This window comes from Heliangelus exortis, chromosome 11, assembly GCF_036169615.1.
Source record: "Heliangelus exortis chromosome 11, bHelExo1.hap1, whole genome shotgun sequence".
NCBI classification, from domain to species: Eukaryota; Metazoa; Chordata; class Aves; order Apodiformes; family Trochilidae; genus Heliangelus; species Heliangelus exortis.
In genome coordinates, this window is record NC_092432.1 from 5700791 (window position 1) to 5719016 (window position 18226).

At 39.9% G+C, this 18226-nt stretch overlaps 1 protein-coding gene and 1 long non-coding RNA gene across 5 annotated transcripts in view; one reads left to right on the top strand and one right to left on the bottom strand.

Moving 5' to 3' along the window:
* Positions 1-18226, top strand: part of LOC139800807 (uncharacterized) — a 369707-nt gene that overhangs the window by 102699 nt on the left and 248782 nt on the right. The window lies entirely within an intron of this gene.
* The window catches only part of MCTP2 (multiple C2 and transmembrane domain containing 2), a 116121-nt gene continuing 101909 nt past the window's right edge, over positions 4015-18226 (bottom strand). For 2 of the 3 annotated variants that reach the window (XM_071754267.1, XM_071754268.1), the window contains 4 exons: positions 13747-13856; positions 11339-11448; positions 9015-9112; positions 4519-6739 (listed from right to left, as the gene is read on the bottom strand). In XM_071754267.1, coding sequence (XP_071610368.1) covers positions 6671-6739; positions 9015-9112; positions 11339-11448; positions 13747-13856 — 387 coding nt within the window. In that variant the 3' untranslated portion in view covers positions 4519-6670. Of the gene's footprint in view, positions 6740-9014; positions 9113-11338; positions 11449-13746; positions 13857-18226 lie in introns of all 3 variants that reach the window. The other variant, XM_071754266.1, reaches the window with a different exon arrangement.

Below are 18226 nucleotides of genomic sequence, written 5' to 3' on the forward strand. Positions count from 1 at the left end.
TATCTCATTCAAAAGCATATTTAGAAGCAATACTTCCACATGACCATGGAATGAATAGTGACTGCTTACAGAGAGTTAGTATTGCCTAATTTCATATTGTATCATACTCAAAAGGTCTGAACAACAGCATCTGGGACGTCACAGTAGAGTTAAAAACAAACCCATCGAAAATGGATAAACAATTAAAAATGTATTGAAAGAAGAAAGAAGAAGAGAAATCATTCCTAATTAATTCTAGTGCCCTGTACAACCCCAGACTATTTGTAATCCTGCAGGGAACATCTTTATTGATCTGGGGGATGCTGCAGCAGACTTCTGATGCTTATCTCAGCATAAAAACAGGCTCTTGTGATGAGCAGTGATTTAATTACATGACAATCACTGCTAACAATGCATGGCGAATACCAAAAATATGCAGAGCAAGAGTGGCAGTGATAAATGCAAGGGAATGGCATTGACTTTCAGTAAAGTCATCTATTGCCAGAGATGGAGGGAGACTTCCCTCTTCTTTCTCTGCCCCTTCTTCCGAGGTTGCAGCCCCAGACATTCACTCTGTAGAGTGAGCTGACCACAGGCAGACAGAAGGTGGAGGGAGAAACCAGACTGCCACAATCAAAGCAAAATTTAGCACACAAGTCAATAAAACTTTTTTTTTTTTTGTCTGTAGGAACATATGCTCTTTCTGCTGTGCATCTCTATTTGAAAATGAAGACAAGATATTTACTTTGGGAGGTGACAGTACTGAGCAACTGAATAGCACACGGTTTTGTTATGCACAGGCTCAAGCCTGTGCATAAGAGTGAGAGATCTACTACACAAGAGTGAGAGATCAAAGATGAGCCAAATCCCATCTTTCTAACACAGGAGCTAGAAGTGGCAGCAAGTGTTTGCTCAGGAAAAAAAAAAAAAAAGCTTTTTTTGCTTTTTTCAGGTTATCTCCTTAAAAATATAACCACAGCATGAATAAAAGCTACTGCGATTAAGATAAACCCCCTTTTATATTCACTTACCTCTGTTGAGGCTGCAACTGAACAATTTGCCAGTATTTTGAAGTCGCTGCAACAATGATGGTGAGCAGATTTCACACTTCCCTGAAGGAGTTTTGGCCCAGCACCATTTTATCCCCATGCCCCTTTGGGACTGAGGGAGAATCCAGGCTGACCATGCATTTGAAAGTGTAAGGCCCCCATCTATAGCACAGGTTCCCTACTCATACCCATCCATCTACCCCTCAAATTGCTGAAGCCCAGTGCCTTGTCCTACCTTCATGGATTGAAGGCCACTCTTGAAATGTGCTAGGCAAGCACGTGGCATTGTGGAGCCATTCTAGCAGCCAACAGTCTGAGGCACAGACCATTTAAATCTGAGCATGATTTACCCTTGAAGACCCAGAACCAGATGCATGTACCCCATCTATGAACCTGTCCTACCTTCCTTCTGCAAGGAAATCTTCAAGTGGTTAGAAGGCTGGCTACAGTAGAACATCAGTGAAAATCAAGTTTAGACCAGCATGTCTTCCAGCTCTTCCTTTTTTCCCTTTAAGAGTGATACCATCAGGTTCAGCCAAGAGGGAAATTGCAGGTGTTCAATACAACAGGCAGGAACCAACTGGCAATGTTCCTTCATGTAAAATTTAACAAGAATCACCAGCCCTCAGGTTAAAGCCACACTGAGAACTTGAACTCATTCCTGCCCAGGTGCTGCTGCTGCAAACACCAAGACCTCCTGCTCCCCCATGCTCAGTTTCATGATTCATGTCAGAGGCAGTCTCTTATTCAAAACAAAATGACCTTCTAAAGTCACTTGAAAAGCTGCACTGTTTTAAGTCAAAACATCACAGAAAAAAAAGCAGATTAAAAATGGTCTAATGTCAGGGGGCTTTTTTCCCCCCACTCTGTTATTTCTAAATGCTTATGAATATTTAAATTAATCATAAACATATGATTATGCTCACATGCTCCTTGAACTATGTTATTACCGTTCTTGCTGAGTCTTTGCTCACTTATAAACTGTCAGGTGGATACTTTGTCCCAAAATGATGCAAACTTACCCCAATTTGAGAATGATTAAAACACTCCATCTGCAATACAGCAAATTAATAATCATTTGTAGTATCTCAGCCTCCTTCTGAGATGCTAACTTTAAGGATGCTAAAAAGATGTTCTTATCACATCCCCATGTGATCTGAAGGGGCAGATGCACAAGGGCCCAACACATGTTGCATAACAGATAGAATACAAAGGACGTATTCAAGTCAGAACAGGATTTACTTCTAGCCCATTCTATAGTCTCCTAGAGTCAAAGCCAACGTTTCTCAAATAGTCTTAGTTTAAAAGAATGGAGAATCTAAAGGTTATGGTTTGATTAGAATGTATTTTGTTGATTTTTTTCTTAACACATCAGAACTGCCAAACTCCTTCCTGGTGTGAATCTACTGGTCTGATGGGAAAATAACTCCAATTCCACTTGTCATGGTGCCTGCAGGATTAGGCCCTCCAAATTAAACAAATATAAAATAAAATGTAGCCCCATATAGAGTACAGGAAATTAAATATCAGGTCTCTGTTTTCTTGTGGGACAGCCCAACTCAGGGCATTGTTAGTGCTCTTACCCCAAGCAGGGAATGACTAGTAACCAGTTTGATTTTAGGGGATAAGCCCTTTCCCTTGCCAGGCAGCCAGACACAGGCTGGTTGGGCTGCAGGGCTAGGCTCTCTGGTGGAGCCCCAGGTCCACGGGGAACATCTTGGGCTCACTGCTGCTTTCTATGTGGCTCTGGAAAGGATTGGAAGGAAGCAGAGGGAGGAACAGATACAGCTGAAGGTTAAAATCAGAGCTTTGCAAGCAGGGAAAAAGAAAAGGTGGGTGACATCTCCACTTGTAGTGAAATGAGGACACCTGCTGGGACACCTGGTTGGACCTTGGAGTGCCTTACCCTAAGAGAGGTTCGACTTGCAACATCTGGAGTGTCCCAGCAGAAACTCACGAATAGTGCTCTGAGTCTATTGCCCTCAGGGTTGACTAGCCTGGATCAGTGCTATTGCTCCAAAAGCAACTAACCTCTCTGCTGGCTTGCTCAGGAGTGAGCTGGGCTCGTGCTCCAAGCCTCACTTTTTATTGGCCCCCTAATCCTGCTCATGCTCAGTAAGTGCCCGCCTTAATCAGGCACAGGTGGGATTAACACAAGCTCATGCCCACTGCCTGGCAATTAGTGGCACCTGGTTGCCTCATTTCACTACATCCACTGACTTCTTTTTTTCAGTTGTTTGCTTGCTTTCCACAAGGTACATTTTGGTGACTGAGTTTACTTACAGTGATCTATAGGGGAGCAGAGTTCTCCATCCTATTTATGATTATTAAAGAAATCAACCTTTAGCAGCAGCTTATGTTTGTGCAAACATGAGTACATATTGCATTTGCACACATATGTCAAATCCAGTCATTTACACATGGTACAAGTAGTGGATATGTTCAGTCATACTCTGGTATCTCCGTGATTCTGCAATTCACAGTCATCCAAAACACTTAGATTTGAATTTCTGAATGCCTTCTAATATTAGAGGCTTTGAGATGTGCATATATTATACACTGTATCACTGAAATGACTACTTTAAATTAAAATGTAAGTTTATAACTTCCATGCTAAACAATGAATAGATTAACAGTAGAAAAACTGAGATTTCGCACATGCAAGTGGACACATAGAGAAATGTATCAACTATTATTCTTGCTTTAAGAATCAAATTAAAAGTCTGAATAAAGAGTTTGTTTACTGGACAGTGCAGTAAATGCTCATAATCCTCCTTTTCTTCAGGCAGGGCTAGGAAATCCTGCTGAAGGGTTGCATACAGATGGAGCAAGGCTTTACCTCTTCTGCAGCAGCACAGTCTCCATTACACGTAACCTCTGGTGTTGTTTCACTACACTGGCAAGTGATATAGTTGCTTGTCTAGTGAGAAACTAAAAATTATAGCACAGTAAGCATTTTTCAAACAATGGGAAACATATCTCCATATCCAGATAAAAGCACCAGCTTAACCTCAAATGTTTATTTCATTTCAAATAGCATTTATCAAAACAAAGAGCCCATTACAACATACATAGGTATTGGACCATCCAAACCCCTTCATTTGGTATTTCTCCAGCATAACAATCTAATAAAAATTATTCTGAAACAGAATGTATCTACATTAAAAAAAAAAAAAAAAAAAAAAAAAAAAAGGTATCACCCTGTATCCAGAAGCAAAAATCAGTTCCACGAGAAAAAATCTATAGGAAAAAAAATTTATGAAAATGTCAGTTCCAACTTCTGAATAAATAAACAATTTTGTTGTGCAATTGAATGTTTTCACTCAAATCAACAATAAGATCTCACATGCCAGGTTAAATATGTCTGACTTTGGTCCTTATAAAATGATAAGACTTCAGTATGATAAGCCAGACGATATGCAAGACAATGAGGCATTGTTTACACAGAAAATTGAGAAACTGGTTTACAAAAGGGGTCCACGGACATCTATTGTATGCACAAGAAGAAGATTTACTGGAGATTTTATAATTTCTACAAGGCTCTTTCCAACCAGCTTCACTAACTTAAAGTAAATCAAATCATGCAGAGATCTGGCTCAGCCAGAGACACATGCCAGGAAAGATGCAAAATGAAGAACAGACACAAGATGATAAGCTTTAGAATCTTTGGCATTTTTCATAAACATTTTTAAAGTTTTAAAAATCTGTATATCCACCCATATTCCCACACACACTCACCTATAAATACATTATATCTATATATAGTCTTACTTATACACAACTCTGTACATGGCTGGGTACACAAGCACATGTGCACATGAAGAGGCATTTTTGTGATGTTTTAAACCTAAATAACCTTTTTTTTTCTATCTTTCCACTTCCAGTTACACACAACTTTTCATGAGCAAAATACATTCTTTATCCAACCCCGTCAATGAAAACATGGCACTGTGTAACTGTGGGGCTTGTGACTTGAAAAAACTTTTAGAAAAATCACTGAATCTCTCTAACAATCCAGAGGAAGATACTCTGGTTTAAGATTTCCTTCTTCTCATTCATGCAACAGGCACACAAGATCGCATTACGGAACCACACAGAGTGACTCTATTTGGATCTCTGATCCATAAGCAAGGTATTCCATGTTTTCGCTTTCATTAGATACTTCCAAGTCTTCTCTTGTTAAAAGAAACTTGTCTCTCAGGATTATCTATTTCTTTTTACTGTCAACCTCTCCAGGCTGGTGACCCCTGCCTGGGAATCACAAAGAGCAACTCCAGTTCTCATGCTACTGAGCATGGTGCCAAGTTGCTCCCACCAGGTCCTACAGCACCTAAAGGTCAGGGGGCTACACTCTTGCCAAAATTAGGCAGGTTTATGTATGATTCTGTATTTCAGTTTCCTCAGTCAAGCAACACAGATAATGCTGGTCATCTGAATTATATAAAGCAAAAGCACAATGGCGAAAAGATTGGCAAGCAAGCAGGAAAACACGGTCTCCTCAGGAGAGAAAATGAGGTTTTTCCTTCTGTCTCCTCATTACTCAGTTTCCAAAGACTTCACTTTCTGACTCTCCCCTTGTGAACCACAAGGAAGACTCCTATGAGATATCAGTGGTTGATCACATCCTGCACACTATTGCACAACCTCATCTCTGAGCCCTGTGCTCTCTTTCTGTGCAAGCACTTATTTCTTTAAGGCTATAAAGTGTTTTTTCTCCTGGATCTGTAGTGTTGGCCTCTATGGATTTAGACAGAAAAACAACACCTATGCTGAAAATATCTGATGAGATGGAATTATAAAAGGCAAGTCAACAGAGTCCTTTCAGGTCAGTGAGTTAGGCTTTTCTACAGTCTCTTAATCCTTTCACAGAAGAAGGTTCTCGTGCACCCATTGCCAGCAATGAATCTCCAATGACTCCAGTATCCAAAGGGTTAACCACAGAGTGGGCTTTTAAAAAAAAACAAAAAACAAAAAAAAAACCCCAAAAAACCCCCAAACCAAAACACCACAAGTGCTGGATGAAATACTGAGATACTGTTGTAGCTCCAAGCCCTTTCTGCTAATTATGATTACAAACTTTTTAAAATGTATACTGCTTGAAAAGAAGATGGGTATCAAAGACTCATTAATTCAGAGCTTAAACCTTTCTAGGCATAGTGATTTAGCTCAGAAAAGAATAGCTTTCATATCTTAATGTAAATCTGTTGGGTATGTTAAAAGCTGGTCCAGAGCATCTCCTCACAGCAGCTCAGCTGATCTGCACTAAGCAGAATTATCTCTGCCTGCATAAAAGAGGGAGTGCTGCCACATCCAGCCTTGACTCTGCAATCAAAGGGGGTGAAAATAGACCAACCCCACAATGTGCTGATGCATTGTCCTCTCCCATTCTCCTCTCCACCCCACAAACGCTGACATGTTCCACCTCTTGAGCATGTTCCATGCTCTTTTTTTGGGTGTTGCAGCTCCACACAGAAAAGACAACCCAACAAAAGACAACCCAAGATGGGTGTTTCTCTAAAAAACCGCATCTTCACAAAACAAACAAAAAAAGTCTGTGGTGGTGCTTCTAGTGTTGTTCTGAAGCAAAAGGGGATGGGGAAAACTCGTGCACATGTGGGGGGTAGAGAGGGAGATGCTGCATCCTACAGCATACTCCGCTTCCTCCTGATGGGACTGGAGCTGCTGTATGGTTTCAATTCAGCACGCTGCACCTGTAAAAACAAACAGACGTGACGTTTGCAGTTAGGTAACTCTAGCTCACTACAGTGTGTGTTAATGGCTCCCCAAGGACAAACCAAGGGAAACCAAGGAAGGTTCAGAAGTAATGAATCATTTTCTAAACACAGGAACACGGGGGATTAATTGCAGGAAGGATTTGAGAAGTCATGCATCATTTCTTGAAACGAAAATATTAAAAGCAGATTTTTCTAATGAGATACATGGGGTTTTACCTGATTTCAGCAATGTAGGATAGATCTTTTGGGTTTGTTTTGGTTTGGTAGTTGTTTTTCTTATCTTTCTGGCATTAACCTATAGGTTTAATAAGCTTCTCTTAGGAGTTTCAATTCCAGTGGATCCCAAAACACAGTAAGACGGTATTTGTCAAAACCATACACAGACCTCGGGATGCTGACATTTAATCATTTCAAAAAATGAAAATATTTTCCCATATTGAAGCTGGACAAAGTTGTCTCCACCTTTCAAGTAATTTTGTAAACAATGCAATGGATAAAACACATTATAAGCAGACAACAATTAGTGCAATCTCCAAATTGTCTGCTGTGCTTCAGAGAAACATTCCCATTGACATCACAGGAAACTTTTGCTGAACATGCCATCTTCTTCACTCGTCCTCTTTTGTCCTATACATATGGGCTGTAAATGGCTAAAATACAGCCAGAGGTAATTTCTAACTCACTGCTGTACCACAGTGAAGTGATGATGCATTGACAGCACAGAAAATGAATCAGGCAATGGGGCTTTGGAGCTGCCATGGATGAATTTTACTAGAGTGTGTGGCTGTCATGGATGCTCACTGGTTTTAAAACTAGTGGAAAACTTGGAGAAGGTTTGCCCTGTCCTAAGATCTTTTATCATTCCTCCCATAATGGTTATAATTTTCCTTGGAGAGCTCAAAGGCTCCCAAAATGAGAGAAACCACTCAAGAAAATGTTACAAACGTAAATGTTAAGTAAAGCATAAATAGAAAAGCAGCTTATCTTTAAAGATAAACACTAAAAGGGCATATGCAAACCATCATTGCAAAGACAGCATGCTCTATAAGAGCAATGATAAAAAAATAACAGCACACTGAATCTTAATGTCTTTATGATCTTTTCTGTGTAGCTTTTTCCCTCCCACCAGTCTATAACAAGATTTCTCTCAAGTTATTAGTGCTGCCACCGAACAATCTGCTGACCTCCTGAGATAAATGTCACCAGAAGCCTTTTCCAACCTTGTTCCTACCAGATGCCTCCACATTGCATGTGTGCAATTATTTTTCCATCTCCAACAAAGTAAAATCACTGTAGGTGAGACTGGGATCCCCTCATTCACAGTGAGCAGGACCTCACTTCAGATGTAGCACCATTCACAGAGGAAGGTGCAATCCCAGTGGGATCCAGGACATCAGGATCAGAGCCTGAGGACCCAGATTCCAGTTGCTTAAAACAAAAGAAGGAATCCTTTATACTGTGTGACTTTGTTACCCAGAAAGACTATTTTCTTTCCTCCAAAAAGAAATAAACGGATCTTGACATGCTAAAGGACTTAATGTTCAAATAATTTCCAGGAAGACAGGTGAGATTACTGAAGACAGTGGTGCCATTTGAAAGAAATATAAGAAGAGACAAGACTGGACTGAAATTGAGGGAGGATAGATTCTGGTTAGGTTAAAAGTTATAATTCCATAATGGTAGAAGATTGATCTGATCAACCACAGAGTATTTTATACTCATCTCAAGGCTTTCTTCAAAGAAAAAGATGAGCAGAGAATTGTCCAAGGGAGGCCTGGAGCTCAAAGTGGGCGGGGAGGAAAAATTTTGAGGGACAGCTGATGTGAGAAAAAAACCCACAGTGAGCACAAAGTAACAGAAATAATGCCCTCTCTTCGTCCTGAGAAAAGGGAGGATTCAGCAAATCCTCTTGGATGGTTATCTCTATCAAAAAGACTATTTTACTCTTCCCTCAGTACAAATACCAGAGCAGAAAGGTGACAGAAATCATAACTCAGTAACCATGCTGGGTGATTTTCCAGATCATTTTTAAGTAGGTCTTTTCAGGATAATTTTTCTGCAATCACTTTATCTTTCGGACAAAGGATTTTGGCTCCCCGCTCTTCTAACACCCTCTCCCCCCTCTCCTCCCTTTGTGGATTTTCCCAGCTCCTTATCTCTGTTATTCAAAAGTGCAGTGGCACCATGTTCTCCAAGCAGAGCACCCAACAGCTCTCAGTGCCTCTGTTGGAGGTGGCCACTCATTACTTACCTTTTGAACATCAGATGGTACCCTGGAGAGGAAATCTAGGAGTTCATTATTGTCGATGGCGTGGGGATTTCTAAGCCTCTTAGTAAATTTATTTATGCCTAGGAAACAAACAAAAGAAAGCAAACAAAATAATACAATGCCTTTTTACTTCCTCCCTCCTAAATTGTTCAGGCAAGGTGAAAGAGGGAAGAGGAATTCACAAGTAAAAATTAGTGTGAAAACAGTGCCTCGGACTTAAAGCCACACACATCTTGCCTGTCATGAGGAATCATTCACAAGGGCCTCCTGATGAAAGGAGAAGGCATAATTTACAAAGGTATTTCTCTACTTTGGGGATCATCTTTTGTCACCAATGTGGTAAAAAAAAGATTGCAGCATGTACTCATTCGGGGGGATATTATGGGGAGAATACACAAATTTGCAGCTGAGATTGCTGTTAAATTTGTTACCCTAGGTGACCAAAGACATTCCCTTTTTCCATGCCCAAGGAACCTCAGGGCTCTGAAAATAATTGGGCAGGATAAAGGCATTTTTCCTTTCATTTTTTCTGAAAATGAAAGATTCCCTTCACCATCATGTCTCATAGCGTATCCTTTTTTTGCAAAGCCAGATTTGAGAAGTTGGCCATATTATGAGGTGGGAAACTCTGAAAACTTATCACAAGGTTTACTTTATTTTGATCTTTGGGTGAATAAACTGGCCTATCAACTGCAGCAACAAAACTCCTCCTTTCTGTGGACTTAGTTATGCTGTAGCTGTCAGAGGTTGTCCCTACTCTGGACAGAAAACCCATACCAGTGTAATGTTCATTATTATTGAGGATTTCATTATGTTTTTTGCCTCTTCTCTCTTGGAGGAAAGGGAGTGATGAGCAGCCCTAAGCCAGAGTCGTCTCTATTGCATGAGAGACTTAAGCACCCTTCCCAGCTCTATCCTTGTGCCAGTGCACCTTTTTAACATCCCACTGTCACCACTTCCCCACTGACAAGTAACAACCAGTAGTGTGGCTACCTAAAGGTGTGGTATAAGAGCAAAGAAAATCAGCTAACCCATTTCAAAGAATATAAAAAAAAAATTTGAAATGTTGGTTGCCTCTGCAGATCATAAAACAGCGTTCAATTCCATCATACCCCTGTCCAAGATCTCATCATAGTTTCCCCGAAAGTGATTTCAAATGTGATGGTTGATCCAGCTTTCTCCTGTCTCTGAAATGTACCTGCTTCATAGCCAAGATACAGCTTTTAAGCCGTATACTTGTAGCAAAATGCCAACACAATTTTCTGTGTTCCTGATTTTCAAAAAACAGAAAATACCATAAGGTCTTCTGAGGCCTTGCCACAGGGTAGTTGTTTAACATGTATCATATTTGAAGGCCCTGTCAGTCTAGATGATGTAGAATGGATGTATAGCTTTCATGTACTCACCGTGTCTTCCATACAAGAACAATATTTTGTTACTTAAGTTTTTACTCCCAGCAATTTCTCTCCTTCTCTTCTGCCCTTTCTTTTTTTGATTTGAAGCTTTATTTAATTTATTTTTTTTGCCCAAGAGTTGTTTTTTGGTACTGCCACCTTCTCATTCTTTCCCTTTCCTGCATCCAGGAGAGCCAAGACACAGCTCAGCCTTGGTGATCCCTACAGCCCAGAGCCACACTGGGGATGAGCTTCTGTAGTTCTGTGGGTCAGTGAGGACTTCCTGCACCATGCTCTCAGCCACTGCACCTCAAGGCTGACATAAAAGCTATCACCCTAAGAGATGAAGAGTGTCTTCAGCAGCTGAAATGCCACCTCCTTTTGTGAAAGACCATCTAATCTTCTTCATAAAATGAGCAGGAAAGTTTTCAGTCTTAAAAGCTCCTGTTTTACTTCATGATTCACCTTCATACAAATATTTTCTGACTCGTGACACAGAGATGTTCATTACCTCCCACTGAACCCTGGTGGGTCCCCCTAATAAGAGGGCAGTTAAGACCCAAAGGATCCTGGGCCCCAGGCCTCTTCAAACACATCTTATCACTCCCTAGCATTTCCCAACTGGGGGTCTCCAGAACCAGGAACCTAATTAATCTCCTGCAGAAAAATAATAATATTGAAAGTAGCTTATATAGACAATGCTCTTCATTGGTGCTGTTGGAATCTTATAAAGAACCTCAATAAAAGCAGATCACTGGATCACCCATGCGTGGGGGGAAGTGGCAATTTTAAGCATATTTCTTCATCTTGAAGCAACTTAACTTGATTGTCTGTGTAACAGCATTTTATATTATTATATATATATATATATTATATTTATCACATGGAAATGAGACACGATGGAGAACTTACCCCAGATTAAAACAATGTACCTCAGTGGTATAAAATACAAAACAATTGTTGCTACTGCCAGGACCAAGCAGGCCAGGACAGAGAGGAAAGGCACTGTCCAGTTGAATGTGCTGTAAAGAAAAACAATAACACTTCTCAACATTTCTTCTCTTGGACACTGCTTGTACTCTGCTACCCAATAATAATTTAATGACCTCTCTGAAGTGCTGGGTGCTGTCAAATGCACTTGTAAACTGCAGACCCTCTTGAAGGTGGATAAGCAGATTCCTGCATCTGGATGCTATAATGGATTAAAGTGGATACCTGAGAGGGAGGTATCATGATAAGAAGACAGTCTCTGGGGAGCTCAGTGAAGTTGTTAGGCATGTAGTGAGTTGTTTTTATGTCTTCTTATACATGTCACAGTTGTTACACATCTCTGCTCACTGGTCAGCTCTCCATTATTCATGTGCAGATTATCTGATCTGGAGATGTGGCCATGCTGGCTCAGTGGCCACAGTGGAGATGACATGGGATGTGTGTCAGTCAGTGACTCAAATGTGGCAGGTAGCCAGACTCAGCCCCAAAAATACTTGGGGTTATTATGGATTCATTAATAATGGACTGATGCTAAACCTCAAAAGAGCAGTTCCAGTCATTTATCCACAAGCTATTAGGGAATAATACTCTATATAGATCTCTCAACATTTACATATTTGCTTTTATTTCCTTAAGTTTTCAACACTTCCTTACTACACTGTATCTAGGAGGCTGTCATGGGTAAGCTACAGCATATGCTTCATACAGTCCATGCTTCTGAACACTGCCAACCTGCCTGGAATTTTCCCAAGGGAAGCACTCTCAAAAGGCTCAGTTACTACAGTCATGCAGACTGTCACAGCATTGTAGCACAAAACAGAAATTCTTTTCACTCAGACCACTCATCTGTAAGCCCACAATGGACTCAACATGAGCAGCTGTTGGCAATACATCTTTGAAGTTACTTTTTTCCCCCCTGTGCCCTTGTAAGATACATCCTACAGCATGCTCCAAATGTTGAGACACCTGGACTACATGAATGCCAATTACTCCATAGTTGGATTTACAGATCTGGGAATACCTGCCTGCTAACTTCACCACATCATTATGGAGGGGAATAGGAAGAACAGAGAATTAACATGGACCACTTATCAGGCTATAAAATAAGACAAACTTCCCTTCACAGATAAAATTATTAGTATCCTAAAAGAATTAGTTTTAAGCTTCAATAGATGTATTAAATATTAAGTAAAGATAGGTGGGAGAGGGCCCATCATTATCAATCAAAGTAGCTTAAGTTAAAGGAAAAGAAAAAGCAAAACAGCTCAGTTCAGTCAAACTATTAAAACTCCCCATGATTGTCTATGTAGAATGACAGAAGCAAACTGGAGAGCAGTCAAGTCTGTCACTTACAGAAAAGCTTTGATGGTAGCTTTTTAATGGCACATTACTGTTGAATTACAATGAAATTCTTCTGAAATTACATTGGGCATCCACATTAAGACCCAATGTGTTCTTTAAGGTCATTGTTACCAAAATGAATACAAGAATTAACAGTGCTTAGGCACTTTGAGTCTTCCTGCTACACAGCTGGGCTGAACAGTGCCCTGTTCATAGACTGGAATACATCTTTGGGCCACTTCCACCCCAGCTGGGGTGTCCAGCACAGAACCACAGCACATGCGTTTGCTGTATTTTTAGCTTGAACCCAGCTTCTCATTAAAGCGTGGCTCCATCACAATCCATCACTGTGTTCAAAACAGAAAACAATGCAGGTCAATTTAGCTCCCATAAAGATTGGGCTATACAAGTTCATGTGTGGGATTTTCTTTTTAGGCTTTTCACCTCCCTCTTTTGCAAGGTCAGGAATACCCTCCCTATGTGCTTCCCCATGTGGTAAGACCCAGAAAACTGCCCTTGTGCTTCCTCATGGCACCAGCAGGAAGCAGACAGCTCAAAATGGTCAAGAGAGAAGAACATCAATGCATTGGACAGGAAAGTAAGTGACTGGTAACCCCTGTAGCTAGGCCAGGGCAGGGAGGGCATGGGAAAGGCATCAACCATCAATTCCTACCTACTTTCCACAGAAGAAATTAAAAGAAATGCCTGATGCTTCAGGCAATGTTTTCCCTTGTGCACCATGATGAGTCCCCATCACCAACAGACAAGAGCAGAAATCTGGGCAAATGTGAGGTACATCAGTGGAGTACAGATCTTCTCTATCCTTTGGAAAGGTTTTTGGAATGAAAAAACTCAAAGGAAAGAAAGAGAGGTGGGAATGACCAGGTTCTCCATTTACACTTTCAAGTCACTTTTGAAGCAAGACATTCACTCCACTTCACTCTGCTTCATTGCAAATCATCTCTAAGAAAGAAAAATTTATCACTTACTTTTTTATCCTCTCTCCAAATGATGCTGTTTCTTCTAGGAAGCTCTGAACAGTTAAGATGATTTCTTGGACCATGTGGATTCTGTCAATTAACCCCTTTTTCTCAGATTCCTAATAAAAATAAAAAGAGGGAAAAATTTTATACATTTAGTGTTTGTTAAATTGTTCAGGTGAAGAAAGTAGGATTCCCAATATTGCTGATGCATCCATGAACTCAAGTAGAGCACTGAAGGAAGAAGAGACACCATAGGTTTATCACATACAAGTAAGATGAGGACATATAGTTTCCTGTCTTTTTTCCCTCAGCACATGGGCAGAGGTTTCTACATCTTCTAACACAAATAAACTGCAGATCTCAAACCAGGCTTCCACTGAAGAACCCAGCTGCAAGCCAAACCAGAACAGATGCTGAGCACCCCTGAATCCAGTTGACCTGTTGGGGGGACTGGGTGCTCAGTGCTTCTCAAGAACAAGATTATTCTTCTGCAGAACTTTGGAATATCACTTTTCTGAGCTTTGTACTGTCCCAACAGCCATGTTATCTTTTGTACATAAATATGCAGCAAGATAGCAAATGCAACATTTTTTTTGATCGTTCTGTATACAGAGACCTTTTACTGGGTGAGGAAAAAAAAAAAAAAAAAAAAGAATAAAAGGAAAATTACTTTTCCTTTTACAGCAGCCATCTCAAAACTTCATTTCTTACTGCTTATTTTAGGAAACAACATTGCAGGACATTACTACACATGTGCAGAAATAAAAAGGAAGCACAGAATGAATTAAAAATCAAAATTACTTAAATCAGTCTTGGAAATCAGTATACAATTATCAGCATTCAGCATTTCTTTGCCAGCAATCTAACACACACACAGGCATGCAAATTGGTGTGGTTGCAGATATTCTAGCAAGAAATCAGCAAAACATTCACTTATTACAAAATGCAGAGCACTGGACACCAATTTTACATCACATTTAGACTCTCCAAAATCATCCCAATTTAGAAAAAAGACATTTTAAGTTTTGTTTTTAACCAGTCAGTGCCCAGAGAGTGGAGATGCTAGCAAAACTCAAGTTGAATCCATGTTCCCCGCAGTCCTCACCAAGTGGGGTGGGGGAAAGGATGCGTGGGAGTTAATAAGGACCAGAGACATTTGGATCAATTCTGCTGCAGTTCTGCCTCTGTGTTGCAAACCCACAGTGTTTCTCCATGCAGGAGAGAGGGACAGAGACTCCTTAAAGCTGCATGGGGCCAGAGAGGGGAAGGCTCATGGGTACAGCCCTTTGGCACTACTGTGCTGTAAGAGAGTTTGTGTGCATTAGAGAGGGCACTGCACTGTTCCATCCCTGTGTGCTGGAGTAACATAAACCATCCTGGGATGCTGAGGGGCAGACATGAGAGTACAGTCCTTGTAATTCTCTGTATTACTTACTGCCCAGTTCTCTTCACAGTAATTTTTGAGTTTAAAAAGCTGGTGAAAACCACCACAGAGTTATCAAGCTCCACACATTTGAATATTTGCCTTGAGGTTGCGAGTGAGTGCACAATGAATAGAAGCAGCATTTTAAATAATCACACATTTGGGTGTGAAAATGAGTATTTTTACATTAATAAAACAACCAACAAAAATGAAATCCTTGGGGTGTGAAATAACCCCAGAATGAAATAAATAAATAGTCAGTTTATGTGAAAATAGCACCAAAAAGTCATTTTCACACAACTCCAGTTATAACCTTGTTAGGCTCAAATGTAAATGACATATTAAGATTATATTTAACTATTCACTAACTAGGAATGGTACAATGGTCTCTTCACCATAGTTGGGCTTTTTTTGCACCCAACTTGGAACAAGGAGTTGGGAAGCAGCTCATGGGCAACTAGAGCCTGTGGGAATTTCATTTTGTCCAAATTCAGATGGGTAAAGAAACCACTTCAGATAAAGTGATATTCCAGGGCAAGCCTACTCTTGCTGCCCAGAGCTGGAAAGAAGATCATCTGTCAGCTCTATCTGCATCATGCTGACTTCATTTACACGTCTTCGATGGAGCTTAGAAAAGTGATGAGAATGCAGTTTAACCAAAACACATAACTTCTGCTGCAGCCACCAAGCAGACTAAGAAAACAGAAACTACGAGTTCCTTGGAGCACATACAGCAATATGCGTGCAAAATCATTTGAAAATCCTGGAAATTTGTCAACATCTTTTTATTGCTGTTATTGTTTTGTTCTAGAAACCTGCAGTCTAAACACATCTACAGGATGATTAGGCCACTGGTTAAGCAAGAGAGATGCAGACAAATGAAGTACCATAAACAGGATTTTCCAAATGACTTGGGTTCCGGAGTGTTGTTTATATTTTCTGAAGTCAGCACCTCACAAAATACTGTTGGAAGCAGTAAGAAACTCCACAGTCCATCAAGCCAGCAGTCACTGGTCGATATTTGTTAGTAATTGGCAACTGTCATACAGAAAGCTATACTGGGACATTACTCTATTTGTGACAGATTTTAAAATGATCCTAAATACATCTTCCACTAAACACACTTTGCCATTAGTGCAAGGTCCCACTGCCCAGATAATTCTCTGTCCTCCTCAGGTATTAGTCCTTTCTGATTTCTTTTGGACTCAACATATTATGCTGCTTGAAAACAGAATTTGTACACCTATGGTTCAAAATCGCAGCTCAGCAGCTTTCACCTGAATTATAAATATCCTGCCTGGTTAGGCATATTTTTTTTCTGAAAATTGGTCATGAAACTTTCATTCCTTCAAGGCTTTTCCTTTTTTATTTTTTAGCTGATTACAGCACTGTGGGTGGACCAAAACTAGTGCTCAGCCTCTAGGAAAGAATTGACTCCATCAAAATGAATTTACAACTGAGAATTAATTACATAATCAGTGTGTTACTTCAAATCTTCCTTGCATATCTTGATTTAAGGAACCTTCATTTCTACACTAATTACCTGAACAAAAACACAAAAGGGTTCTTACAAAAGATTAAGCATGTCAGGGGAAGCAAAAAAACCAACAAAACACCACCCAGCAAATTCAGAAATCAAGTCTTTTGTGTTCAGCTAATGTACATCAACTTACACTTGTAAATGAAGACACCAAATCTCTGCCATGCTGAAAAACAGGTTCTAGATTTTTCTGCTTCTGAAATCCTTAACATTAAAAAGGACAAGTAAAAAGGACAAGTAAAAAGGACAAGCAAAAAAGGGTTAATGCAGTTCTGTAATCTTCCTTCTTTTCCCTACAATGTTATGCTGCTCACAATGGGCAAGCTCAATGGTCAGTACTGGGCTTGCATGGGCAAATCATTAAAACCTAACAGAGAAAGAGACTGAAGGCAAAAATTATACATCATCTGGTCTGCAACAAAGACCCAATAATGCTCATTATTGCTTCTGCTCTAGCAAAGAATCTATTGAAAACTGAATTGAAAACTTGGATGGTGGAGCTCTTCTCATGTCTTGTGATCATTTGTTTCAATGATTAATAGCGTTCATCTTTACCAAAAGCTGTAACTTAATTTTTAAAACTCTCCTTTGGGTATTTTTCCTCTGGATATATCCAAACCAGTAAGCAACATTCCAAACAATTTTTAATATAGTTCTCTAAGTGTATTTCTGATGTATACTGCAAATACCATATGCACATAACTAAAAATTTAGGCTTGAAGCCACAAGCAAGTTCTAAATACTTGCTCACTTGGATTCGATGTAAAACATTTTCACAAAAAGAAAACCTGCATGCAACTTTCAAACAAGTGGTATTCATCAGCAGATTTTTGCCATGCTAAGGGAAACTCAATATATAATGCTGAGGAACCCTTGGGAGCAAAAATGAGGGAAAGGGGCATGAAAAAATAAATAGGGATTAATTTAGAAAGAGGAAGAAAACAGGACACAGACAACTAAGCCAGAAATGAAAATTGTGAATAGCTTCAAGAATTTGAAATGTTAGTCTGCATTGCCCTGGGCTGGCCTAACTTTCAGGATTAAGTTTTTTACAGTAGCTATCTCATTATGCCACTGCTGCTACAAGCACTTTAGGGCAATGTTTTACCAGGATTTATCCCACGTACCAGATACGGGTTCCCCAGTGTATTAGCAACCAACAAGTTTCATGGAAAGAGAAAAGAAAGGAAAAAAGCTTGGGCATACATGCCTTTTTCTTCTTCTATTATTCCAGTGGAGAAAACAAAATAAATAAATAAAAAAACCAACCAGAAAACCCCCAAACATCTTAGTTATTCAGAGAAAAACAGACTTATCCACAGTTGGATTTAACTTTCAGCTTGCTCTGTGCTAGACTACAAAACTCTGACCTTACCACATCCAGCAAAACCTGTGCCAAACAACATCTTAAGGCCAAAATACTTGTAGATGAAGAACTTCTGAAAGCAAAAAAGATTTTAATGGGTATAAACAGTAGACCACTGGCCTCTATTGTCTGCAGGGAATATTTCACTAAGAGTTTC